The 22402-nt window shown below is 54.8% G+C and overlaps 12 protein-coding genes across 12 annotated transcripts; 5 read left to right on the top strand and 7 right to left on the bottom strand.

Annotated features, from left to right (window-relative positions):
- The first annotated feature begins 74 nt into the window (after positions 1–74).
- Positions 75–1878, top strand: M421DRAFT_425109 (uncharacterized protein). The gene has a single exon (XM_033593980.1). It carries the CDS (start codon positions 521–523, stop codon positions 1850–1852), a length of 1332 nt encoding a protein of 443 aa, XP_033444349.1. The 5' UTR covers positions 75–520; the 3' UTR covers positions 1853–1878.
- Positions 1879–1920: 42 nt separating this feature from the next.
- Positions 1921–4405, bottom strand: M421DRAFT_425108 (uncharacterized protein). The gene is made up of 3 exons (XM_033593979.1): positions 3454–4405; positions 3231–3401; positions 1921–3048 (listed from the first exon to the last, which is right to left on the bottom strand). Exons 1-3 carry the CDS (start codon positions 4392–4394, stop codon positions 2103–2105), a joined length of 2058 nt encoding a protein of 685 aa, XP_033444348.1. The 5' UTR covers positions 4395–4405; the 3' UTR covers positions 1921–2102.
- Positions 4406–4526: 121 nt separating this feature from the next.
- On the bottom strand, positions 4527–5761 carry M421DRAFT_425107 (glycosyltransferase family 8 protein). The gene is made up of 2 exons (XM_033593978.1): positions 5587–5761; positions 4527–5521 (listed from the first exon to the last, which is right to left on the bottom strand). The coding sequence occupies exons 1-2, from the start codon at positions 5633–5635 to the stop codon at positions 4629–4631; spliced, it is 942 nt and encodes a 313-aa protein (XP_033444347.1). The 5' UTR covers positions 5636–5761; the 3' UTR covers positions 4527–4628.
- Positions 5762–5884: 123 nt separating this feature from the next.
- Positions 5885–7363, top strand: M421DRAFT_425106 (mitochondrial carnitine/acylcarnitine carrier protein). Its single transcript, XM_033593977.1, has 3 exons — positions 5885–6162; positions 6222–6387; positions 6444–7363. Exons 1-3 carry the CDS (start codon positions 6030–6032, stop codon positions 7096–7098), a joined length of 954 nt encoding a protein of 317 aa, XP_033444346.1. The 5' UTR covers positions 5885–6029; the 3' UTR covers positions 7099–7363.
- A 390-nt stretch (positions 7364–7753) lies between these two features.
- Positions 7754–9299, top strand: M421DRAFT_425105 (ADP-ribosylation factor 6). Its single transcript, XM_033593976.1, has 5 exons — positions 7754–8279; positions 8332–8487; positions 8621–8767; positions 8820–8935; positions 8990–9299. The coding sequence occupies exons 1-5, from the start codon at positions 8186–8188 to the stop codon at positions 9032–9034; spliced, it is 558 nt and encodes a 185-aa protein (XP_033444345.1). The 5' UTR covers positions 7754–8185; the 3' UTR covers positions 9035–9299.
- Positions 9300–9930: 631 nt separating this feature from the next.
- On the top strand, positions 9931–12583 carry M421DRAFT_95648 (uncharacterized protein; the record flags this gene model as incomplete). The annotated part of the gene is made up of 7 exons (XM_033598324.1): positions 9931–10224; positions 10325–11150; positions 11261–11271; positions 11314–11445; positions 11495–11734; positions 11769–12264; positions 12318–12583. 7 exons carry the CDS (start codon positions 9931–9933, stop codon positions 12581–12583), a joined length of 2265 nt encoding a protein of 754 aa, XP_033444344.1.
- A 458-nt stretch (positions 12584–13041) lies between these two features.
- Positions 13042–13854, bottom strand: M421DRAFT_95647 (uncharacterized protein; the record flags this gene model as incomplete). The annotated part of the gene is made up of 2 exons (XM_033598323.1): positions 13042–13565; positions 13617–13854. 2 exons carry the CDS (start codon positions 13852–13854, stop codon positions 13042–13044), a joined length of 762 nt encoding a protein of 253 aa, XP_033444343.1.
- A 323-nt stretch (positions 13855–14177) lies between these two features.
- M421DRAFT_73326 (tRNA isopentenyltransferase) lies at positions 14178–15701 on the bottom strand (the record flags this gene model as incomplete). Its single annotated transcript, XM_033596953.1, has 3 exons — positions 14178–15332; positions 15382–15582; positions 15636–15701. The coding sequence occupies 3 exons, from the start codon at positions 15699–15701 to the stop codon at positions 14178–14180; spliced, it is 1422 nt and encodes a 473-aa protein (XP_033444342.1).
- Positions 15702–16384: 683 nt separating this feature from the next.
- Positions 16385–18424, bottom strand: M421DRAFT_425103 (aromatic-L-amino-acid decarboxylase). The gene is made up of 2 exons (XM_033593975.1): positions 18190–18424; positions 16385–18133 (listed from the first exon to the last, which is right to left on the bottom strand). The coding sequence occupies exons 1-2, from the start codon at positions 18236–18238 to the stop codon at positions 16623–16625; spliced, it is 1560 nt and encodes a 519-aa protein (XP_033444341.1). The 5' UTR covers positions 18239–18424; the 3' UTR covers positions 16385–16622.
- Positions 18425–18643: 219 nt separating this feature from the next.
- M421DRAFT_425102 (FAD/NAD(P)-binding domain-containing protein) lies at positions 18644–20954 on the bottom strand. The gene is made up of 3 exons (XM_033593974.1): positions 20381–20954; positions 19976–20314; positions 18644–19924 (listed from the first exon to the last, which is right to left on the bottom strand). Exons 1-3 carry the CDS (start codon positions 20727–20729, stop codon positions 18879–18881), a joined length of 1734 nt encoding a protein of 577 aa, XP_033444340.1. The 5' UTR covers positions 20730–20954; the 3' UTR covers positions 18644–18878.
- Positions 20835–21352, bottom strand: M421DRAFT_297808 (uncharacterized protein). The gene has a single exon (XM_033589083.1). The coding sequence runs from the start codon at positions 21252–21254 to the stop codon at positions 20940–20942; it is 315 nt and encodes a 104-aa protein (XP_033444339.1). The 5' UTR covers positions 21255–21352; the 3' UTR covers positions 20835–20939.
- On the top strand, positions 21135–21983 carry M421DRAFT_425101 (DUF427-domain-containing protein). Its single transcript, XM_033593973.1, has 2 exons — positions 21135–21486; positions 21576–21983. The coding sequence occupies exons 1-2, from the start codon at positions 21406–21408 to the stop codon at positions 21795–21797; spliced, it is 303 nt and encodes a 100-aa protein (XP_033444338.1). The 5' UTR covers positions 21135–21405; the 3' UTR covers positions 21798–21983.
- The last annotated feature ends 419 nt before the right edge of the window (positions 21984–22402 follow it).

Here is a 22402-nt window from a genome sequence, read left to right as displayed (position 1 = left end):
ATCTATCTTGCGGAGGACCTGTCGCTCCTCTTCGGGCGTGTAGGTGGCAGATACCTCAAGGACATCGCCCTTCTCCTCAACAGCCAGCTGCATCCTGGGATCGTGGGCCGTGTGTTTGTCTGCGGACTCACTCATGATGAAGGTGACGATGATCCCGACCAAACGGTGCATGCAGGCCTATATACTGGTGGGACTGGTGGGTCCTGCCATGATAAAGTGCGGAGAAAGCTTGATGTGATAGCGATGTCAAGCTGCCGCGTTGCCAGGAAGCAATTGCTGGAATGCCGCTTCTCGTGCAGAGATAGCGTGCGGGTAGTTGTATAGAAGCCAGCTACCCGTCGGCAGTCTGTACCCTCCACGATACCTAGCCGACTAGCGTCGGGATCCACCCGATAACCTCATCACCAATGTCGATGGACAAGCCAAGCTTCGTATCTTCTGTGTGACACTCATCCCACTTTGTTTTTTTGTTCATTTTCCTTCCTCGAAGCTCCGCTCAACATTTTACCCTCTTTGCACAATGGTCACTGAAGCCGACATCAAGCCATGGCTGCGCTCAGCGGCAGCCTCATACATCCTCTACAACGCTTCAATAGTCGACGTTGAGGCAGGGATTGCTCGACCAAATCAAACAGTCACCATCGAGAACGGCAAAATCACATCCATTGAGACAGCGGCAGGTACACCAACTCAGCGTTCCGGAATCACATCTGTCGACTGCTCTGGGAAATTCATCTCTCCAGGCTTAATCGACAGCCACGTCCATCTGATTGCAGTGCCGGGCTTCGACAACTTGGCTGCAGCTTTTGGAAACCCTGAAGCTGTAACTCTGTTGCGACAGCCGTACGTATGCGCCCAGATGCTGCACCGAGGATTCACAAGCATCCGCGATTGCGGCGGAGCCCACGCTGCGATCAAGGAAGCTATCGAGGATGGTGTGATAGTTGGCCCGAGACTATTCATTGCAGGCCACGCACTGAGTCAATCTGGAGGTCACGCTGACTTTCGCGGCAAGCACGACTACTCAGCATGTTGTGGTGGCCATGCGACGGGCATCGGCCGCGTGTGCAATGGCGTACCGCAGTGCATGCAAGCTGTTCGAGAAGAGATTCGAACCGGGAGTGATTTCATCAAGATCATGGGTTCTGGTGGTGTCAGCAGTCCCACCGACAAAATAACCCATCTTCAGTTCACACCGGAGGAGATCCGAGCGATGGTAGAGTGTGCGAACAACGCCGGTACATATGTGACTGCACACGCGTACACATCCGAAGCTATCCGTCATTGTATATCGCAAGGAGTGAAGGGTATCGAACACGGCAACTTTCTTGATGCAGAGACGGCTGCCATCATGGCCGAGAAAGGCTGTTACCTGACGCCGACTCTGATCACATACGATCAGATGGCGTCGCCAAAGTGGGCTGGGTACCTCCCGCCATCAGAGACATCAAAGAACATCGAGGTCCTCGATGCAGGACTGAAGGCGTTAAAGACTGCTGCAGATGCTGGTGTGACAATTTGCTTTGGGACGGATCTGCTGGGCCCACTGGGTGCTGCGCAGACGCATGAGTTCAACCTTCGATCCAAGGTCCTCTCATCACTCGAAGTGCTACGAAGCGCAACACTGAACCCTGCTCGTATGTTCGGGCGAGAGAATAGCCTGGGGCAGATTAAGGAAGGATTCGAGGCTGACTTGCTAATCCTTGCTGCAAATCCGCTGGATGATGTAACGATTCTGGATAAGCCAGAAGCATATGTGAAAGCAGTGATGAAGGAAGGTCGTGTATACAAGAGTCGCTGGGCTGACATCGCCGAGGACTCCACGGCGGTCAGGTTGAAGCCCGCCTTGTAGTTTGTAGATAATACCATCCTTTCATGCATTTCTCCGTCTTTGTTTGACAGTCTTCGTCTACTTCTGGAGGCATCGATAGACATGGAAAGGTTGCTTGAAAACGTGAGATCGCTTGAGAAAGTTCACAAAGGTTTTTGTTGTATTCGATTGGGCTCGGGGAAGAGCACTAAAGGTCTTCGCTGACCGGAATGTGCGCTATCATGACGTAGAGTCAACACGTGGCTTCTGATAGCCATAGCTTGACATCGTTTCAATCATGTAACCCGAAGCCCATCATGTCGAAGCCAGTCAAGCCCATAAGGAACATTGGATCTTCGCTGTAGTCAGTCATGAACATCGCAGGATCGAGCGTGTCTGTTGATGCGGCGTTCATTTCGTACTGGAGTCCACCAGAGGGTGGTATCAGGGGAGGTACCGATGAGAGTTGCTGGAGCGCAGCGGCCCCGTCCCAGCTAGCAAATTCCATCACAGGTTCACCGTTCGAGATCATCGAAGACCCTCCCAAATCCAGCGGCGTCTGAGTCCCTGACCTCAGCATACTGTTTGCTTGCCTCGGTTGACGAGCCAGCCAATCAGCCCAGGTACCGTAGTCTGATGTCTGCCGAAAGTCCTGCGTGGCTGTCGCAATAGTTGTGGCAACACCGTGCTGATACAATTTCTGCACGGCCTCCTCAGCAATGGATTGCAAAGCTTCCACAAACTTCAGCCCAGCTGTCGCAGTGGCATTACCTTCTGCCATCTTCCGTAAACTGTCAAGACCAAAATTGACATGTCTTTCGTAGTCCGAGTCGCGTTCCAATATGCCGGCTAGCAGCATGAGCGACGTTGCGACACTACAGCCTTGGAAGTCGGTAAACGAGAAGCGTGTCAGGTTTCCAGTTCGCCGGACGTCTTCGTATAAGCGGAGTATTTTCTTCGATGCCTTGATACAGGCTTCAGCTAGGTGATCAGAGTGTTTTTCAAAATTGTGATGACTCCCCCCACTGAAGTGGTTCTTTAGGTAAGATCGGACCCTCGCAACGACGGAGACTTTTCCCATCGCTATTCTTGCAAAGTAGTAGTTCAAGTATAGGTGGAAGGTAGCTCGGTAGCTCGATATGCGTGGATGGATCAATTCCAGCTTTAATGTAGGTGGCAACGAGCGTTTCCATTGCTTCAGCGCAGTTTCGACACCTGTTACTGGGCCTTGTGTAGTCCTGTGATGTCCGTCAGTAAGACGCGAAGTTTTTTTTTTTTTGGCACAGGTCGCATGCTCTGAAGGTTTTCGACAGCACTGTTGAGAGACCATGGTGGTTGACCGACTCGTGGAGGCCGTTTATTCACTGTGAGGTGCTCTTTTGGCTTAGGTGGTGGATCAAGGAGGGTGTCAGGCACTCACATTGACCCGTCGACTCGATCCAGGATCATCATGAGTTGCGCATTTGCTAGCTGATGGTCAACATTGTTGAAAGCTTGTTGGGCATCAAGTGCAGGAAGCGGCGAAGGCAGGTTGACTGTGATGATTGCTGTATCGACAGATCTTGGTCTGCTGAGCTTTACTGTAGTGCACCTACCGAACGTCAGATACTGCGGCGAGGATGACCGTTATGGCATAGGTGTACCTTTCCAGAGAGTAAACAGCCCACCAGAGTCTTCGGCGGAGTTCTCTCTCAGTCTCGTTGATACTGACCTCCTCTACCTCTAGATGCAGATCGATTGCCAGAGATTTTCTCAGGGCCAGGCCAAGGTAGACATATGATGAACTGATAGCACTTGCCGGAAGGAGATAGACACCGATGACAAATGTTGCCTGCACCGTGCGTACGGAGCTGAGTTCGATTATGTCAGGGATGAGGCTGCGAGCCTGCTGGTAGAAAATGCGACCAGGGTCGCTATCTTGTGGCGGAGGTGTAGTTATGGACCCTTCTGGTCGCACCAATGTAGCCCATTGACTTCCGAGAGCGAATGTGGCATGTGCCAGGCAAACAAATGCACTGTCGAGGCGTGAAGGAGAGTCAGCATTGGCGTAGAATTCGTCCAGCTCGGCAGAGAACTGGGCAGTATCGAAGTAATGGAAGGAGTCCGTGCCATGTTCGTTGCAAACCGAGACGAGAAAGCGTGCGACTGCTTGGGGAGGAAAGGCTCGAGCTGCAACACGGACTCTGCGGGCCGAGTCAGGGGTATGCCGCGGTTGATGGACTGGCGGCAATGTTGACGATTGCGCTTCTGATGCACTGACTTCCTCTAACGACAATGTTTCACGTAGTTTGTGAAGGAAGCGAGGCCACATAAAGCGCTCTGCTGGGGTATCTGCGGCGAAAGTAGTTGAAGGGCTGATCTGAGCTTCGTGTGTAATCTCGAGTTCCGACTCGACAGAACTTCGCTGCCTTTCAAATTCACAGTTTAGTGAGCTCTGCATGCATCTCTGGCAGATGCCACGTGACGTCTCGATGCATTTGCTCTTCCTCGCCTTGCAGTGGGTGCAGGCTCGAGGGGCCCGCTTTCTCATGCCATCTGGTACTCTTCTTCGACGACGGCGTCGGTCAGCTGCTGGGGCATTCATTGCATCTTGATGGGCTGGTGTGGAGGTTGTCGATGCATTGTCGGCAATCTGGCCGGGGTTGAGACAGGCAGCCGAACGCTAACTTAGCGCGCTTTCCTCGTTGTGGCGAGAAGTACTGTCAAACAGGAACAATTCTCATCTTCTATGATTCAATTCTTCCGCCAACACCATGCTCTATATCTAGAATTTTAGCTTGCTCCACGCAACAACAGCAGACCTTATCAGTGTTCATATCTAGAATCCATCCTCTAATCCCTCCTTCTTCTCAGCCTTCAGCCTCTCGTTGTTAACATCCCACCACCACTTGTGGTTCTCATAGCTGCTCTTTTCAGGAGCTTCGTCCCAGGGCTTGGGACTGAGGATGTAGTGGATGTTCTTGACCTTGTCGTCCTGCCAGATCTGGTGGTGGACACCCTCAGTCTTCATTGTCTTCAGTGCATTGTAGATGTACGGCAACGCAACCCATCGTCCCCAAAACACATCGCTCAGCAGCGATTGGTCGGCGAAGTCGTAGTTCATCGATGACTCATTGGCAAGTTGGTCGAGGATGAGGTTGTACACAGCCTTGCTGGGGTTCACGACTTGCAAACCACCATTGGGCATGCCGAGACCAGCGGCAGGCCCTGCGCCGACAGTCTGTGCCTTCTCAGGGTCGCCATGCTGGGAGGTGAAGGCGCAATTCTCTGGTACCCAATCCTTGGGATAGTGTGGCTTCTTCAACGGGTTGCACACGCAGGCATGACTCGCGGCGAAGACCTTGTTGCCCTTACCGGCAGCGCTCGGCGGGTCGAGCTCCATCTCCATCAGTTCATCCATGTTGTGAAGGACCAACATGTCGCTGTCCAGCTGCACGACGCGGTCATAGTGCTCGAGCGAGAAAGGCGTCAGTTTGCTCCAGCAGTCGTAGAAGCGCGGGTCGTTCGCGTAGTCCTTCGAGACCTTGGGCAGCAGGTACTTGACGTGCTCTTTGGCAATGCCACGCGCATCCAGGGCAGCGTGGCCCTCGGCGGGGAAGGTGTCGGTGTAGAGCGCGACGAGGGGGTACTTGCTGCCGTGCTTCTTCAGGCTGTAGTCGAGGGTGAGGAGGCCAGTCAGATAGGCCGTGTTGGTGATCAACGTAGTCCACACTATTGTCATGATCAGCTATGCGTTCGATGCAGCGCGTACCCCACTACGATTATACTGGACGCACCCTTCTTCGACTCGACCGGCGCTGATTGGGTTGCTGCTGTCTCTGACATATTTGCTGTCGTGATATGGAATAGATGTGGCGAGAGAAGATATCAGTGTATATGTGTCAGTCAGGATCAAAGACGCGTATCGTGCACCTCTCCATGTCGCAAAGCACGCCGGCGACTGATTTCGAGCGGGGCACGCCAGGTACAACTGCGGAAGTCCAGACGATCGCTTCGATCCAAGCGCGAAATGCAGGGTCCAGCCCGCCGATCTCGCACGTCACCATCCGTTCCGCGGGCGCTTGTGCGTCTCCGATAGAGCTGTGCTGCAGGGCTGTTGACGGCTGACAGACACGATGGACAATTCGTCCAGTCTTGATGGAGCTTCTCCACACTCCACTGCTGACTTCTGCTCAGCCGGTATGATCGTGCAGACTCACAACGCGACAACACCTCGACAATGGCCACCACGGTCATGAAGACGGGCGAGCAGCCCGCAGCGGCCGCCGTTGTAGACCCTGCAGATAAGAAACAGCCTGCGCACTACCGCGGGTTTGTTGCCGGTGTTTTCTCGGGCATTGCGAAGCTGTCAGGTACGTGTGATGTTTGAGGCAGTTCGAGAAAGAGGAACAAGGCAAGCTAACCCTGGCAGTGGGACACCCGTTCGACACAGTCAAAGTGCGGTTACAGACGACCGACAAGTCGCACTTTCGCGGGCCATTGGATTGTCTGTTGCAGACAGTAAGGAAGGAGGGTTTCGCAGGACTCTACAAGGGTGCCACACCGCCGCTGGTAGGATGGATGTTCATGGACTCGATGTACGCGTGCTCTGCCTCACTATGGTGCCTGAAACGTGAAGGCTGACGTACGACAGTATGCTTGGCTCCCTCAGCGTGTACCGCCGTGAACTCAACGATCAGTTTTTCAACCCTCCCCGACCGGGCCGTGAGCAGGGCAGGCTGCCTGTTGTGGGTCATGCAATGGCAGGCATGATGGCTGGATGGACGGTATCGTTCATCGCAGCGCCCGTCGAGCACATCAAGGCGCGCCTGCAGATTCAATACTCTGCCGACAAAAGCAAACGACTCTACAGCGGACCGATCGACTGCCTCACCAAGATCTTCCGCGGCCACGGCATTCGCGGCTTGTACCACGGCCTGTCGGCGACGCTCCTCTTCCGCACATTCTTCTGCTTCTGGTGGGGCTCGTACGATGTATTCACAAGAATGCTGCAAAACAACACAAGCCTGTCGACGCCGGCAGTCAACTTCTGGGCTGGTGGTTTGTCGGCGCAGATCTTCTGGATAACATCATATCCGAGCGATGTGGTGAAGCAGCGCATCATGACAGACCCATTGGGGCCTGAGAGGAAGTTCCCACGATGGAGGGATGCAGCAAAGGCCGTATACAAAGAGAACGGATTCAAGGGATACTGGAGAGGCTTCGTGCCATGCTTCCTGAGGGCCTTTCCTGCAAATGCAGTTGCTCTGGTCGCCTTCGAGGGCGTGATGAGGAGCTTGCCGGAATGAGCGCGTCAGTGAGCAGGAGAAAAAGACGTGAGACATGACCAAGACCTGCCACAGATCCGGCACGGGAGCCGCACCCTCAAGTCGCCGGCCAAGCCGCCATCATCGGCATTCAATGAAGATACCTGGCGGCATCAGGCTGGGAAGATACTCGAAAGGCCAAGCTTCGGGCGAAAGAGACCTATAAACGGATCGAGTTGTATATTGGGCTGCGCTGTATATATACCACGGTGATAAAAATCTCATCTCAAATATCGAGGATCTTGATACCGAGTCGTGTGCACTCTTTTCACCATTGACGCGTCGAGGCGCGCTTGCAAGGGTTGCTCCGTTTATCGCCTGCAGCCAGCCGCCAGATCAAGAACTGTTCCCGCTCGCCAATAGTCGGCTTGAATTACTCCGTGCAGGCCGGTCAAGACGGACAAGTGCCGTGCTCGCGTAGCAATAATGCTTGCGTGACTTTTGGAGTGCTGCATCTCATTCTCAGGAGCCTCAGGTTTTAGATTAGTGATTTAGCGCGTCCTCGTGCATTAGCTCAACGAACGTGCAGGATATTTGCATACGCAGGTGGAGCGCTGGCTGCAGGCGTCCTGGCGCGTAGTCGCAATAATCTAACAACGTTTGAGTGGATGCAAATCGAAATGTCCGCATCCACGCATTTCCCCTATTGTGAGCAGTGTCCCGGTCAAGCTCGCGTGTTAGGGTCGACAGACCCCTGTCAGATGAAACAAGCAGGCGCGTTGCCGATCTGAACTAACGTCTGTCTTAACCTCATCTCATCTCTCGCTGCCCTTCCTTTGCATCCTCTCCACTGCCCCCGACGCCCGTGAACCCCCAGCCGAGCCAGTGCAGCCCGTCGCCGTGTGCCAGTCAGCCTGTCGCCGTGTGCCAGTCAGCCTTTGTCAGCCTGCGCATACGCCCCAATATCGGTCAATTACGCCGACGCCGACACCGAGCTCTGGGCGCACCTGTCACAGGAGCATAGACAACGCGTCCACAATCTGCCGCCGCCCGACAATCCGCCCACACCGCAGCCGGACCGCCAGCTTGAAACCACTGTCGAACCTTTGCAGATTCCGTCACCGCCGTCATGGGTGCCTCGATCTCGAAAATGATGGGCAAGATCTTCGGATCCAAGGAGATGCGCCTGTTGATGCTGGGTCTTGACGCAGCTGGAAAGACCAGTATGACACCTCTGCATGCCCATGCCTGGGCTCACTTCTGACGCGAGCACAGCCATCCTCTACAAGCTCAAACTCGACCAGGACGTCACGACCATCCCCACCGTTGGCTTCAACGTCGAGACCGTCACATACAAGAACACCAAGTTCAACGTCTGGGATGTCGGAGGCCAAGACAAGATCCGTCCTCTATGGAGACATTACTTCTCTGGTATGTTGGGAAAGCAAGGCACCGTTCCGGGTAGGCGAGCACGCACGCAAGCTGCACTGCGACTGCTTCCCTCTGCCCTGCCGGACACCTTCGCCTGCTGTACAATTGGAAAGTATGCTGACACATCATGCAGGCACTCAGGGTCTGATCTTCGTCATTGACTCGAACGACCGCGACCGTATCGACGAGGCCCGCACCGAGCTCACCCGCATCATCCAGGACAGGGAAATGAAGGATGCGCTGCTGCTGGTGTTCGCAAACAAGCAGGATCTGCAAGGAGGTGCGTCATGCCAGAATGCAAGCATCAAACCAGACAGGCTAATATGTGCTAGCCATGCGACCAAAGGAGGTATCAGATAAGCTGCAGCTCGAGAAGATTGCCAAGGACCACGTATGGAAGGTCGAGCCCAGCTGTGCCACCACAGGAGAGGGTATCTTCGAAGGACTGGTACGGACAACACCATTACATCTCACAGGATATCTTCAACTAACAAATCACCAGGCATGGCTCAGCAACAACGTCAAGCTTCCACAAGGCGGCAAGTAAGGCATCGACGCCCCCTTCGATACCTCCTTCGCTGTGTACGACTGCATGCTCGCGCACTTCTGCATATACCCGGTTTTCTGTCTAACGTCTGCGCGTACCCAATATGACCTTCTAATACCAGCTACGCAATGTGGCTGCATTTCTGCTTTAGTCCGCGCACATGGCGCGGGGCGAGATACCCCTTCAGATTGGCTTGCCTTGTACCACTTCATGTAAATTTTCCTTGTTTTGTACAGTACGAGCATCCAGTGGTTCGATAGACGAGTTTATGGATCTGTATGAAACTGCACTGACGTTCTGTGTGCATTGTTTGTGCCACGTCGATATTGGCTTGGAAGGGGGGCGCAAAGAGCCGTCGACATGAGGTGACCGCACCCTCCCAGACCCTGAGACAGCAGGCTTCCGCTCACGGCAAGACTGCTACGCAGCGTTACCATCGTTGTCGAGAATCCGCCTGTCTCCGCCAATCGCGGTTGTGCTCGATGCTCACAAGCCTGAAAACTGCTTGCTCGCAACACCAGACTACAAGCTGCTCACCCACATCACGCACCGCGGACAATGAACTCACAACACCTTCCCCGTGTCTCATGCCCTGCGGCAAGCAGATTCCGTTCCCGTCGTGACTGGCACAATGCTTTGTCTCACCCCGCTTGCTCGAATTCCCCTCTGTGCTGTACGTCAGGTGCCAGGTGGCAAGCTGTTTCCTGCCGTCACTGTGGGTTTGTGTGGGGCGATCTGGAATGCAAGATGAATGGGTGGTGCGAGTGAGTGAGCGCGTGGGGGTGGAAGGGCTGGAGCACGCCCGGGGAAGGACATGGGTGCGTGAGTGTAAGATGGGCATATGGGCAGAGGGAGGAGCTCACCCAGCATCGATCCAGCCTCCTACCTTTACGAATATGAGCGGTCAGGCCGGTAATCCACCACAAGGCGGCGACGCACTGGCTCAAGGCATTGGTGCACTGACCATCGACAGCTCGACTACAAGTACCACTGCGGCTCCTACAACTGGTCAACATGCTGCGGCGCCTGTACCGTCCGTGGCGCTGATCAACGATCCCGAGATCGATTCCAGAGAAATGAACGATTATATTTCCGCACCGGCTGCTTCGAATTATGCGAACGGCAGTGCTGTGAACGTCAATCTGGCAAGTCAGAAACTCCAGTCATTGACAGGTCAACTGAAGTATTCTGTCAGAGCTTCCATTCTAAACCCAGGGAATCATTGAGTCATGACCAATCACTTCCAGCTGGTAGTTGATCCAAAAACAACGTTCCACGATTACATAACAGATCACCGATTTCTCCGAGACCGAAACGCGCGCCGGCAAGCGACGCCTGATGAGGACTGCCATTCAGTCAGTCAGTTTCCTAAGAGATAACGAAGCCTCCTTCGCCACCGATGATGTCAACACGATCATCTCATGGATTAGATTGCACGACAAGATCACCACCACCCAAGTGCAAGGTGGCGCTGCAACTAGCCAAGGAGCAGAATGGCCCCTTGTGGACATCACTGACAAGGACGTCACGCATCATCTGCGCTTTGGGTATCTTCGTGAAGTAGACACAAGCGAACTCCTAGCCTTCATCAAGACGGAGCATCCCGCTTCGTCTTCGTTCAGCCCAACACCGACAGAAAATGCCCTCAACATCGTCCTGCGCAAGTGCATCTCTTCCAACAACACCCTACACTTGAACGGAAACAAATTCTACCTCAAGGACGCCTGGGTCGCTATCGGGGGAAACTCCCTCCAGAGCCTGAGAGGATTGACATGTGCAGTCAAACCAGCAATGGGGAACCTACTTCTCAATGTGGCTCCCACAACGAGCGCCTTCTGGAGGCCTCTATACGTCAGTGAGGTTCTTGCAAAAGGCCTTGCTCCCTTTAGAAACGATGAAAACGCGTTGAGGGGTCTGCGAGTCTACGTCACTTACGATCGTGGCCAGAACTCCAAATCTCAAAACTCAGACATCAACAAACATCACTCCAGAATTAAGCCCATCCGTGGCTTTGGCCGCCCGTGTAATCAGCAGAGGTTCAAGTATCAGGGATATGATAAGAAGGGGAAGTCGCTTCCAATTGTAGACATGACCGTCTCAGCGTACCAGCAAACAGGTAGGTGAAGTCTGCAGCTGGTATCAAGGTCTATCAGGATAGCTGGCCATGTTCTGTGTACCGCAGAAAGCTCTGTAGTTCGGGATTGATGGCAGTAAATGTAGGTATAGAGTCTCAGAAGGTATGGATTGCCCCAGAACTGCTTTGCATATTACCCGATCAGATCTACGGAAAGACAATTCCAGATTCTATCGCTGGCTTGTTCCACAAGCAATCCATCACGTTACCTCTAGAGATGCGCGCAAGGATTGCAGAAGGTCTGCAACGCTTCACCATGAACGCACAAGGTCAACTAGTAAGCACTGATGATGCCCCGTGAATCGACGGGTAACTGATGAGCACAGACTGCATGCCTGACCATAACTTTCAATCGCGAAACGATTCAGCTTCCTGCTGTTGAATTGCCATCGCCACTCATACAGTATGCCCTGAAGAAACCTGGCGGTGCGCTTGCAAACATCCCCGTCCAAGCCAATACTGGACGATGGAACCTCGTCAATGATCGCTTCATAAGGGGAAGCAGCCAACGTCTTGCGTGGAAGCTCTTCGTTGCTCCGAACGTCGAGAACAAGCGTGCCACCACGGTTAGTGACAGGTTCATAAATTCTTTCAATGAAGGAATGCGAGCGACAGGCGCCTTCAGTAACTCCTTCCATCAAGGGAAACCCGTGCATCTCGCCGATCTACATGAAAAAAACTCTGCGCGAAGCCATTCAAAATCTGTTGGATGAACAAACGAAGCGACCCAACATTGTCGTGCTGCTTCTCGACAGGAAATGTCAAGACACCTATTTGAGCTTCAAGTTTCTGACCGACAAAGTGTTCGTTCTTTACTCGATTTGCGCTGCGGCGGAGACTTTTAACAAACAGCAAGATGTCCGACAATACATGACCAACATCGCCATGAAAGCTAACCTCAAACAAGCTGGTATCAACCATATAACGACTGGCATCTCTACCATTCTGAGAGACACTCTAGTCCTAGGTGCAGATATCACACATCCTGGGGCCGGTGCGCTGCAGGCACAACGCCATCAGGGGCACAGCACAGCCTTGTCACTACTTCATCCTCCGCAACGACATGGGCATAAGCTCTTACGATCTGCAAAAACTGGTACGTTGACCGAAGAGCTATCCGACCGTTCGCTCACTAATACGACGCAACAGACTCACCGGCTGTGCCACACCTATATGCGCGCCACCGTGGGCGTCTCGTACGCCGCTCCCGCATACTACGCAGACCGACTCTGCGAGCGAGGCCGCGCCTACCTCCGGGACTGGTTCAGCCCAAGCAAGTACTGGCGCAGTCAATACAACACGGCGAAAGCAAAAGCCGAGATGGACATCGCGGCCCAGAGGCAGCAGGCCAACAGCAACAAGCCAGCGTGGGCGCGCAACACGAAGAGAACCACCCAAGAGATTCAAGACGCTAAAGCTGATGCCAAAGCCGTGCATGTGCGTATGGTCGCGTGGCTTGATAAAGACCTCCAGGACCGCTGGAATGTCGGGCCGGTTGATGCCGGTGCTGAAGCCAGATCGATAGACCGTAATTTCCGGCGCACTGCTTTTTTCGTTGTTTACGAAGTTCATAGACCGTTGCTATCGTGTTTCCATTTTCCTAGTTTTTACATAGAAGGTCACAGTGTTCATGTAGGGCCGATTTTCATGCTATTTAGCTTCGTAGACCACTCGACTCGAACCAATAGATCTCTTTACTTGCCAACTTGAGATCTGCAAACAATGTGTGCAAAAATGCAGATAACACAGTATCTGGGTTACTAACACGATACATGAAGACGCCGCCCGATTTCTAAAGCAGCTGTAGGTAACGTCCGGCAGTTCGACAAAAATCCGAACCTCAACGCTACTACCCACACCGGAGCCCGCTTACCTATAAGTGCACAACATCATACAACCGCCTCCCCTCCGCCCACCGCACAACCTCATCCCAGTTCCTACAAACATGCATCGCCCCCGTGCCATCCGTCCCCGCCTCGCCATCCGAACCATCTCCTTCAATCTGCCCCTCCAGTGTCATATCCGCCATGCACATAATCGCATTCCGGAGGTAATCAAAACAATGATCGTTATGCACCAGCGCGTACTGATCTACTGTAGTGTTGCCCGCATGGAGTTGCATGGCGAGGCTGTCCATGGTCATGCTTATGTGGTGCAGACAGTGCATTTGGTGGAACGCGGCGAGCACGAATGTGTCCTTGCCTTTGAGCTGGAGAAATTCGTTATAGTGCATTGGTCGCGGCAGGGTATGGGACGCGTAGGTAGGGATTTCGAGCATGCCGCCGCCGCGCGGGGCGAGGGCTAGCCAGTTGCGCTTTGTGGCGGCCATGGAGGAGGCGGTTTTGTGGTCCGAGTTGTAGCGTGTGTCTTTGGAGAATTTCTTTTGTGTTGTGCCGACTGTCGTGTATCAGTGTGCGTTTCGTTGAGAAAGCTGAGAACGATCGTTACAATTCGGGACAAGGCCGTTGATCTCGCCGCCGACGGGCAGTGAAGTGGGCTGTCTGTGCAGGATCTGGACTTGTGCTGCTAAAATGACAAGGAGAAGGAGAGATGTCGATGGCCAGCGCAGCTTGAGAGCGATACAGTACACGCGGCTCCAGAAAGTGACGTGACTGGGGCCTGGGCGGATTTGCGATTCATCGTCGGTTGAGCTTTCATTGCCGACTTTGCCGTATCTGAAGGCCATGTTATCGAACATTGAAGCCGTGTATCCGAGATCGAGAGTTTAGGGTTGTAGAAACTGTTAACAGGAATGCACCAGGAACTTGCGTTTGTCTCGTTGCAGATACATTCTGGCGCTCAGAGGTGAAGGACCCAGCTTGTCGCCAAGGCTGACCTATTCACGTCCCGATCGGGTAATCCCACGACCACTTTCTTTGTGTAGGTCTACGCGAGAACATCGTTATGAGATCCAACGCAAGTGTTTTTGGAGGCGGAAAACATTCGATGGCCATCCGAGGTATCAGGGGAATTACAGTCCGGCAAAGTTGCAGGTGGCTGAGCATCCTTCTAAGCTTGGGGGTCTTCGCGCGACTGTCCTTCCAAGTATGCCTCCAAAACATCTACGACCTCAGCCTGCGATGCGCTGAGATTCTTTGGCGGACGCGCCTTCGCATTTGCTTGCTTCTTTTTGATGCCGACGGCTCGTCTGTGAGCGCGACTCTGACCATGCAGCTTCCAGTCATTTTCGGTGATGGATACAGTTCCGCATGTCTCGCAGACCTTCTTTTGCCACTTGTCTGGATGCTGGCTCAAATCGTAGTTGCGCTTTGGTGTCAGATTCTCTGCAGCAGCAGCAGAAAGTGAGGAGGGTTCTGGAAGCGTCTGACCGGACAGGAAGTCCTTAGTGATCGCGGTCGCTTGTTGAGTGACTTGCTCCTCCCATTTTGAGAGATCGCTGCCATCGAGAAGGAACATGTTGCTCTTATAGCCTGCGCCAAACAGTGCATTCAGCAGCTTGATTCGTATCCACCGGGCTTGACGGCTCGAGTATTGCCTCGTTGCAGCCTGAGTCTTCTCGATAGCTGCGATTTTCTGCTTCTCGAGTTCTTCTGGTAGGAGGAGATTGTCTGCAAGCGCGGTCTGGTAGCCGAGGAACTCCTTGTAGCCGATGGACACCCAAATACCGCGACTCTGATCCACCGCAATCCCCGTGCGCGCTTCGTGTTCGCTGCGAAACTTTGTCAACTCGTCTACCTCGTTCAGCAGGCCTCTAGCCAGCATCTTGTCGACACGCCCGTCGAGACGTGGGTACAAGACATCCTTACCAGCGTAGACCCAGAACAGTAGAGTAGGAAAGCGCAAGCCAGTGCTGCTCTCGCCCTGACTGTCACCTAGAGCGTTCTGCTCGATCTCTCGCTTGATGCGTTGCTCGTCGTAGACCTGTGAAGCTGGCTTGCCAGTCCTAAGATAGATCTCGAGAGAACGCTGGATCTTTCTGCTTTCGTTGGGATGCCACCTGTCCGCCATCACAGGATCGACCTCCCTTAGCTTTTCAAGGATCACGCTAGTTGGCTCGTCCAAGATTGGGAAGTGTTCACTGTTCTCGTTCAGGGCGAGGGCGGGCTCCTTTGATAGTGCGTCCTTGAACAAGAGTGATTGTGTATAATAGTGAGTGCCTCCAACGAGGATTGGAAGCTTGCCGCGGCTGCGAATCTCGTCGATCTAACCACATCAGCCGTCCATCTCCAATGTCGAACCTGTCAGCACCCACAACAGCCAGAGCGTTGCTCACGAATTTTCCGACAGTCCAGGTCTCTTGCTCCAGGTCGATGCAGCCAAGTAGATGATGTGGGACGCTTTTGGATTCTTCAACCGTGATCTTGTTCGTGATGACCGGTAAGCCATGATACAATTGCATCGCATCTCCATTAATGATTTCGCCATCGAAGTTGCGTGCTATCTCAACAGCAAGCTGCATGCCGTGATCAGTACTTGTGGCTGGAGAGCAGAGAGGCGAATTTTTACATCTGACTTGCCCGTGCCTGTCGCGCCCACGATGGCGATCAGAGGCTGCTTTGGCGCCTGCGCCATTCTGGAAGTGCTATAGAATCTGCCGAGACGGAACATACATTCGCAGCTCGGCTCGAGTCGCGCAGACGGGCGATGCGTGAGTGAGCGAGGGGGTTATGAAGCGAGGAGGCGCTAACCCTTTTAAGCCGCCTCCACTACGAGGAACAGCGTTTCAAGGCACGCCTTTAGCAACGATCCTATTGAGTCGGTAATACCATACGCAACCGTCAGTCGCGGTGTGACTGTCCGAAAGCTTTACAGCAATTATCTAAGAAAGAGGTAGGAGCGATATAGAACTGAAGTGCAGGTATAAAACAGACTGCTGAAACGGAAAGAAAGGAATTAGACATGAGATTAGTTCATCATCTCTCGCACGAAATCACCTAGCGAGCACTACCACAATCTTGTACCTCACGGAATGGACACGCATCATCTCGATCCGCGCACTCGAACTCACATTCGTGAACTCACAGCTGAAGCATCTCAGCCGACAAGTAGTCCGGTAGTTGCGACACACTTACCCCAGCGTTCACGCTCGCTCCGGAATTTATTCTTATACCGATCACTGTTGCAGTCAGACCGTTCCCCAGACGTGCAAAAAACCACGCAGACTCCCACTTCTAATCCATCAAGTCCCAGAAGCAGCCTGCATCTTCAGCCCGGACGCAGATGGTAAGCTAAACCTCACTACGCTGAGGGTCTGCGATGAATCCAGCGGTTGGTCTTGCGTTTATCCTCGGGCGCGGAAACCTGCTTGACAACTGACAAGAGTGGGGGGGGGACGATCTTGAGACATGCGGGTGCGATGCTTGATGCCAGAGATCACTCAAGACGCACGAATAAAGGGAAGTACGCGCAGCAGTATGGGGCAGATTGTTGCGTATATCTTTCATATTGAATGCTGTGGAGGTCGTCTTAGACAGCCTTCACGTCTTCACGCCTTCATCCCCCCCCCCTCCTTTCTTCTTCAGCAGCTTCGACGAGTTGGTCAAACACCATCTCAAGATACTGCTGCTCCGCGGCTGTGTTGGCGCTAACGATGCGTATGATATACGTCCCGCATACAACCGAGCTCGAGATGTAGAACTGCCCCCTGGAGTTGATTTTCTCGTACACACGCTTCGTAGCCTGATTGCAGTCCTCTGTGTACTGCGCCTCCCCGCTCGGCGTGAAGTCGCTGGTGTACGCTTCGTGTCTGGGATCAGGTTGGTCCGCTTTACCACCCCGCGGCGGAGCGGGCGTGACCTGGAACGTGACGAGGGCAAAACTCGCATCCGTCGTGATGCGGAACAGATCCGGACGGGTCTTGATCCTCGCGGCGAAGAACTCGCCGAGCTGGATGTGATTGCGGATGAAGGCGCGCAGCCCTTGGGCGCCGTAGGAGCGCAGCACGAACCAGACTTTGAGGCTGCGGAAGCGACGGCCCAGCGGAATCTGCCAGTCGCGGTAGTCGGTGACAAGGCCGGATTCGGTAAACTCGTTGCGCAGGTACGATGGCGTGATGGAGTATGTGTCGATGAGGTCTCTGCGGCGCTTGATGAAGAAGGCGCTGCAGTCGAAGTTTACTAGTAGCCATTTGTGCAGATTGAAGTTGAACGAGTCGAATGCTGCAAGTGGCGGGCAGAGGTGCTGGTACTCTGGGCATACGAGTGCACTGCCGGCGTATGCGGCGTCGACGTGGATCCAGATATCTGGGTATTCTCTTGCGAGCTCGGCGATGCCGGCCAGGTCGTCGACGGCGCAGGTAGCGGTGCTGCCCAGTGTGGCGGTGAAGTAGAAGGGGATGAGGCCTTTGGCTTTTGTTTCCTCGATCGTTTTGCGAAGAGAGGCGGCGGTTACGCTGTAGTTGTTTTCTGCGGGGGCGGAGACGGTGCGGAAGCGCGTGCCGGCGATGATGGCGGCTTTTTGGGTGGAGGAGTGGGCGTGCTCGGAGCCCATTGCTACGAGCTTGCCGCGGAGATCTGCGGCGGCATCCAGCTTCTCTTCGCCCTCGGGCATGGCTTTGAGCTTTCTCCGGATGACACGCTCGCGAGCTGCGACGAGTGCTGTGACGACGACTTCGCTTGCTGTCCCCTGAATGATACCGCCGCCCTCGCCCTGACTTAGGAAAACCTCAGGCAAGCCAATGAGCTTAGCAACCCAGTCCATGACCACGGTCTCCAATTCAGTAATGGCAGGCGAGCAGATCCAGTTGAAGGCTGCAGCGTTGAAAGCCCCCGAGTACATGTCACCGAGCATAGCTGGGAAGGACGAGTTGCATGGAAAAAAAGCCATAAACTTTGGTGATTGCCAGTGTGTCAATCCCGGCTTGATGACACGGTCGATGTCGGATTGGATGATCTCCCATGATTCTCCCTCCTCAGGCGCTGAATCGGGGATGAGCGGACGCAGGTATCCCGGCTTTACTGACGGCAACACAGACTCGTCTGCGATGTTGTCGTAGTATGTCACGACTACTTGGAATCAGTCGATGCCACACATACATGAGTAAGCAACGCAGGGGTCGTACTCTCGTCGATTGCGCCCTTGGCGGCATCCCGAAATTGTTGCGAATCCATGGTGGGGTATTAGAGTGGCAAAGACGGAGACAAAGAATTGAGGAAACGAAGTTGACTAGACTTGTCTTTCCTCTACTAAACCCACTGAAAAATATTCAAGCTTCGACTCGTCAATGTTAGGGCGTGACAACGACAGAGTCAACGTGTAGTCCGGAAAGTCGTTTCTGTAGCTCCGATTCCGCGCCTACGACGACGCGTTGCCCGTTACAGTAATCGCCTTTCTCAATGCAGACTAGACTGCAGAGGAGGAAAAGACGTGCCGCGGTCGCAGAATAGTAACATCGTAGGGTAGTGTCTTAGTCGAAGTGCATGCAGCTGCAGGACATGACTTCACGTCAGGTCCGCGATAGCAGATGTCCTTCATGTGTGTCACACGCTCATCACTTCACACGTACAAGACAGTAATTTCCAAACTAAGAATGCATTGAATGCAAAAGTCCATCTCGTTGCTTTGCCTCGACCAGGCACAAAAGAATCTATCAACGCGCTCGCAACCCGCAGAACGCCTTAGCTCTTCCCGAGATGATCCAGACCGGCCCAGTACTACATGATACAATACAGAGGGGGTAGTCAATGGGGAGGTGATGGTGGTGGTATATGAACATTGGTGGTACTTTTAGGGAGACTCAGGGAAGAGGGTCTAGACTCGCGAAACGTCGCGACCGAAGACCTTGGCCTTGACCCAGTCCATGAGCACCAGGATCCTGTTGCGGGTGCTGAAGCACATGCTGAGGTAGGCGGAGCGCCAGAAGAAGTAGGTGATGGTGCCGCCCGAGGCGATGTTGCCAGAGAACCACGAGATGTCGGCGACGGCCTTCTCGGAACCGATGTAGGCGAGCGAGCCCTGGTGGGAGTACTCGAAGGGGTTGACGCCCTTCATCCTCCTCAGCCGCTTCTGCAGGTCCTTGATCTCGTCAAAGGCCCTGTTGCGGGCCTCGGCGTTGGGCGCCTTCTCCTGGACCTCAGAGAGCTCGGTCAGCTTGGCCTCAATGTCCTGGGACTTGGCCATCTGGTTGAACATGCGGGCGAGGAAAGCACCCTCCTGGGCGGCAACCTGGGCGGTAGGGGCGTAGTTGGCGACAGCGCAGTCGCCGACGGCCCAGACGTTCTCGGTGCCCTTGACGACCAGGTACTCGTTGACGGCGAGACCACGGCGAGAGTCCTTCTGGGCGGGGATCTGGTTGATCAAGTCCTTGACCAGGGGTCGCAGGGCGTTGCCAGTGGCCCAGACCAGGAGACCAAAGGGAATCCTCTCCAGCTGCTTCTTGCCGTCGGGGCCCGTCGACTCGGCCTCGATGTACTTGTCTGTGACGTTCTTGACCATGGTCTTTGTGCGGATGTCAATGGTCTCCTCCTTGAACGTCTTCTCGGTGTAGTCGATCAGCTGCTTGGAGAACATGGGCAGGACGTTGGGCAGGGCCTCGACGAGGGTGACGTGGAACTTCTCCTGGATCTCGGGAATCCACTTCTTCAGGTCCGAGTGGAAGAAGTCCTGGAGCTCACCGGCGAACTCGACACCGGTGGGGCCTCCGCCAACGACGACCATGTGCAGCAGGCGCTTGCGCTCCTCCTCGGACTGGTCCTTGAAGGTAGCCGTCTCGCAGCAGTCCATGATGCGGTTGCGGATGGCCTGGGCGTCGCCGACCTCCTTCAGGAACAGAGCGTGCTCGCGGACGCCGGGGATGCCTGTTGCGGCGGGTTAGCCATGTCGCGTGCGGGGGTCGAGCAGGGACGTACCGAAGGTGGCGTTCTCGGCGCCGACGCCGACGACGAGCATGTCAAAGGGAATCTCCGTCTGCGAGACGTCACCCTTGATGGGCGACTCGTCGTTGACGTAGACGACGCGCTTCTCATAGTCGATCTTGGTGGCCTCGGCCTCGTAGTACTTGACGGCCGCCTTCTTGTGGCGCAGGAAGTTGCGGATGGGCTCCATGATGGAGCGGTGCTCGATGGTGCCGACGGTGCACGAGGGGAGCAGCGGCGTGAAGAGGAAGTAGTTGCGCGGCGAGACGACGATGACGTTGTAGTTTTCCGTGTCGAGCTTCTTGAGGAGCGAGACGGAGCCCCAGCCGGTGCCTGTCGTGGTTAGCCATGCGTCCTACGTGTGCCGTTCGCTGCAATTGCGACGCGCTTCGAGCATACCCAGCACGACGAGCGTCTTCTTGGACGGGTGCGGCGGCGGCTGGTCGACGGGGTTGCGCGTCTCGTAGATGCCGTAGCCGACGTATGCGAGGCCGGCGAGGGCAGACACCCACGTCAGGCGCCACGTCCAGCGCAGCACGCGGAAGCCGCCCTTCTTGGCCTGTTGCTTATCCGGCGTCAGGCTGCTCTGCTGGCGGATGCTCCAACGCAGCGCAAGCTGGCTCTGCACGGGGCGCGACGTCCAGCGCGCCCTGCTGGCGATGGCGACGGGCGACGGGCGCTGGGTCGAGTAGGCGCGGGCCTGCGAGACGAGCCTCGCCGCGGCGAAGGGCCGCATGGAGGGAGCCATTGAGCTGTGTGAGGCGTCGCTGATGCACGGCGATGCAGCCTGGAGATGTGCGATGGAGCGGAGGAGGTCGTGTCAGAGCTTAGAGGTGCGCCGACGTCCGCTGAAAACCACTTTTTCTTTGCTGCTAGGTATGACGCGCCCCCCGATAGGGATCGATGCACTCTGCGCCCCGAGATAAGCTCGTTCCCAACACCGCTTGCTTTTGCAGCGCTAGCTTGGAGGCGTCTTGCATGTCATGCACGCATCTTGCACACCGACCACGGTCGAAGCCTGTCTAATTGACCAAGTCGTATTATTCGTTACCGCAAACAGCGAATCTGCCAAGCTCCAGCACACCCATGTGCTCTCGCTGATGGCTTGCTGATGCTCGCTGATGGCTCGCCGGTAACTCGCCGACAACACCTCCGATCCCGGACCATCTCCGCGCCCCCTCACAACCTTGGAGACAGGACATGCGATGACGCACTCGCCGTATCGATAACCCCGCACTCCGCACGCAGTAACAGTGACGACCACCACGCTCATCCAGAACCACAAAAGGCGTCAAGTCGTAGTCTGTAGTCCGTAGTCTGCCTCCCCACAGCCCTCACCCTCAACTCACTCCCTCACCCTCAACTCACTCCCTCATCCTCAACCCACTTCCTCACCCACCAATCCCCCAATCCCAATCCGCACAATGCCCCATGCAACAGCAACCATCAACGGCATCGAAGTCGCGCGCTCAGACACCTGGGAGGTGGTTGACGGAAACATATATGTGCGCTTTCCCTCCCCACCGCCTTGCAGCCACCCTCTCTCCGCCCACGCTGTGTTCCCCGCACCCTGCAACACGCTGAGACAGCCCAGTTCCCGCCCGAGTCGATTGAGAAGTCGCACTTCTCGCCCACCGACACGTCGACGCACTGTCCTTACAAGGGCGATGCGAGCTACTACACTGTGACGACAGGGAAGACAGAGGTCCGGGATGTGGCATGGTACTACCCCGAGCCGAAGGCAGGCATGGAGCGGATTAAGGGGTTTGTCGCATTCTACAAGACCAAGGGCGGTGTCACGGTGGGCGTGGAGTAGGAGTAGGTAGTGCGATGCTTTAGCTGTGCCAGGTGCCTGCACTGCTGTGTGACTACAGACTGTATGCCGTCTACTTTGTAATTCCACTGGAGTAAAGAACCACTAAGGTGGTAGAAGTTAGCGGTGGCGCGGATGGCTATTAGTCCGAGCCAATAGCAGATGGCAAATCCACACCTTATCCACGGCTAGTCCACGCTTGATCCTCATCTGGCAACCAAGTACAGCTTATTGGTTGCTGCCGCCAGCTAGGACGTTGTCGGTTGCAACTCCTAGAGGGGGTACACAATAGGTGTCAATCTACTCACAAATGATTGAGCAAGTGAATAGAGACATTTCCACACGCTCATTTTAGCCTGTTGTTGATGCAGTCAAGACGATTGAAATCGGGAGTAAAGTTGATGTTAGCAAGCGCGCCTCGGTCACCCCTACTAGTGCGTTTTCACTCCAGCGGAGTTATACGGGTAGTTGTGTAGACGTAGGTTTCTGCTGGGACACTTGACAACAGCAACGGCGCGTCACACTCTAACGACCCCTCACCGTGGCCATGTCCTTGCAGTCAGCAGCGCTAGATATTTCGTACAGCAGCGCGCGGCTGGAGCGTGCCG

Source organism: Didymella exigua, assembly GCF_010094145.1.
Source record: "Didymella exigua CBS 183.55 unplaced genomic scaffold M421scaffold_42, whole genome shotgun sequence".
Taxonomy (NCBI): Eukaryota; Fungi; Ascomycota; class Dothideomycetes; order Pleosporales; family Didymellaceae; genus Didymella; species Didymella exigua.
Note: the sequence above shows the minus strand (reverse complement) of the source record. Positions and strands in the feature narration are given on the sequence as shown.

Coding starts and splice junctions, on each gene's coding strand:
- M421DRAFT_297808 (XM_033589083.1), bottom strand. CDS start 21,254: ATGAGCGTGGTGGTCGTCACTGTTACTGCGTGCGGAGTGCGGGGTTAT.
- M421DRAFT_425105 (XM_033593976.1), top strand. CDS start 8,186: ATGGGTGCCTCGATCTCGAAAATGATGGGCAAGATCTTCGGATCCAAG. Junction 8,280..8,331: donor TGACGCAGCTGGAAAGACCA/GTATGACACCTC, acceptor ACGCGAGCACAG/CCATCCTCTACAAGCTCAAA. Junction 8,768..8,819: donor CAAGCAGGATCTGCAAGGAG/GTGCGTCATGCC, acceptor AATATGTGCTAG/CCATGCGACCAAAGGAGGTA.
- M421DRAFT_425103 (XM_033593975.1), bottom strand. CDS start 18,238: ATGGATTCGCAACAATTTCGGGATGCCGCCAAGGGCGCAATCGACGAG. Junction 18,134..18,189: donor CAAGGGCGCAATCGACGAGA/GTACGACCCCTG, acceptor GATTCCAAGTAG/TCGTGACATACTACGACAAC.
- M421DRAFT_425107 (XM_033593978.1), bottom strand. CDS start 5,635: ATGTCAGAGACAGCAGCAACCCAATCAGCGCCGGTCGAGTCGAAGAAG. Junction 5,522..5,586: donor GCCGGTCGAGTCGAAGAAGG/GTGCGTCCAGTA, acceptor TCATGACAATAG/TGTGGACTACGTTGATCACC.
- M421DRAFT_425108 (XM_033593979.1), bottom strand. CDS start 4,394: ATGAATGCCCCAGCAGCTGACCGACGCCGTCGTCGAAGAAGAGTACCA. Junction 3,402..3,453: donor GCTGTTTACTCTCTGGAAAG/GTACACCTATGC, acceptor GACGTTCGGTAG/GTGCACTACAGTAAAGCTCA. Junction 3,049..3,230: donor GATCGAGTCGACGGGTCAAT/GTGAGTGCCTGA, acceptor CGGACATCACAG/GACTACACAAGGCCCAGTAA.
- M421DRAFT_425102 (XM_033593974.1), bottom strand. CDS start 20,729: ATGGCTCCCTCCATGCGGCCCTTCGCCGCGGCGAGGCTCGTCTCGCAG. Junction 20,315..20,380: donor GAAGACGCTCGTCGTGCTGG/GTATGCTCGAAG, acceptor TAACCACGACAG/GCACCGGCTGGGGCTCCGTC. Junction 19,925..19,975: donor CGCCGAGAACGCCACCTTCG/GTACGTCCCTGC, acceptor CCGCCGCAACAG/GCATCCCCGGCGTCCGCGAG.
- M421DRAFT_425101 (XM_033593973.1), top strand. CDS start 21,406: ATGCCCCATGCAACAGCAACCATCAACGGCATCGAAGTCGCGCGCTCA. Junction 21,487..21,575: donor TGGTTGACGGAAACATATAT/GTGCGCTTTCCC, acceptor GAGACAGCCCAG/TTCCCGCCCGAGTCGATTGA.
- M421DRAFT_425109 (XM_033593980.1), top strand. CDS start 521: ATGGTCACTGAAGCCGACATCAAGCCATGGCTGCGCTCAGCGGCAGCC.
- M421DRAFT_425106 (XM_033593977.1), top strand. CDS start 6,030: ATGGCCACCACGGTCATGAAGACGGGCGAGCAGCCCGCAGCGGCCGCC. Junction 6,163..6,221: donor GGGCATTGCGAAGCTGTCAG/GTACGTGTGATG, acceptor TAACCCTGGCAG/TGGGACACCCGTTCGACACA. Junction 6,388..6,443: donor TGGATGTTCATGGACTCGAT/GTACGCGTGCTC, acceptor GACGTACGACAG/TATGCTTGGCTCCCTCAGCG.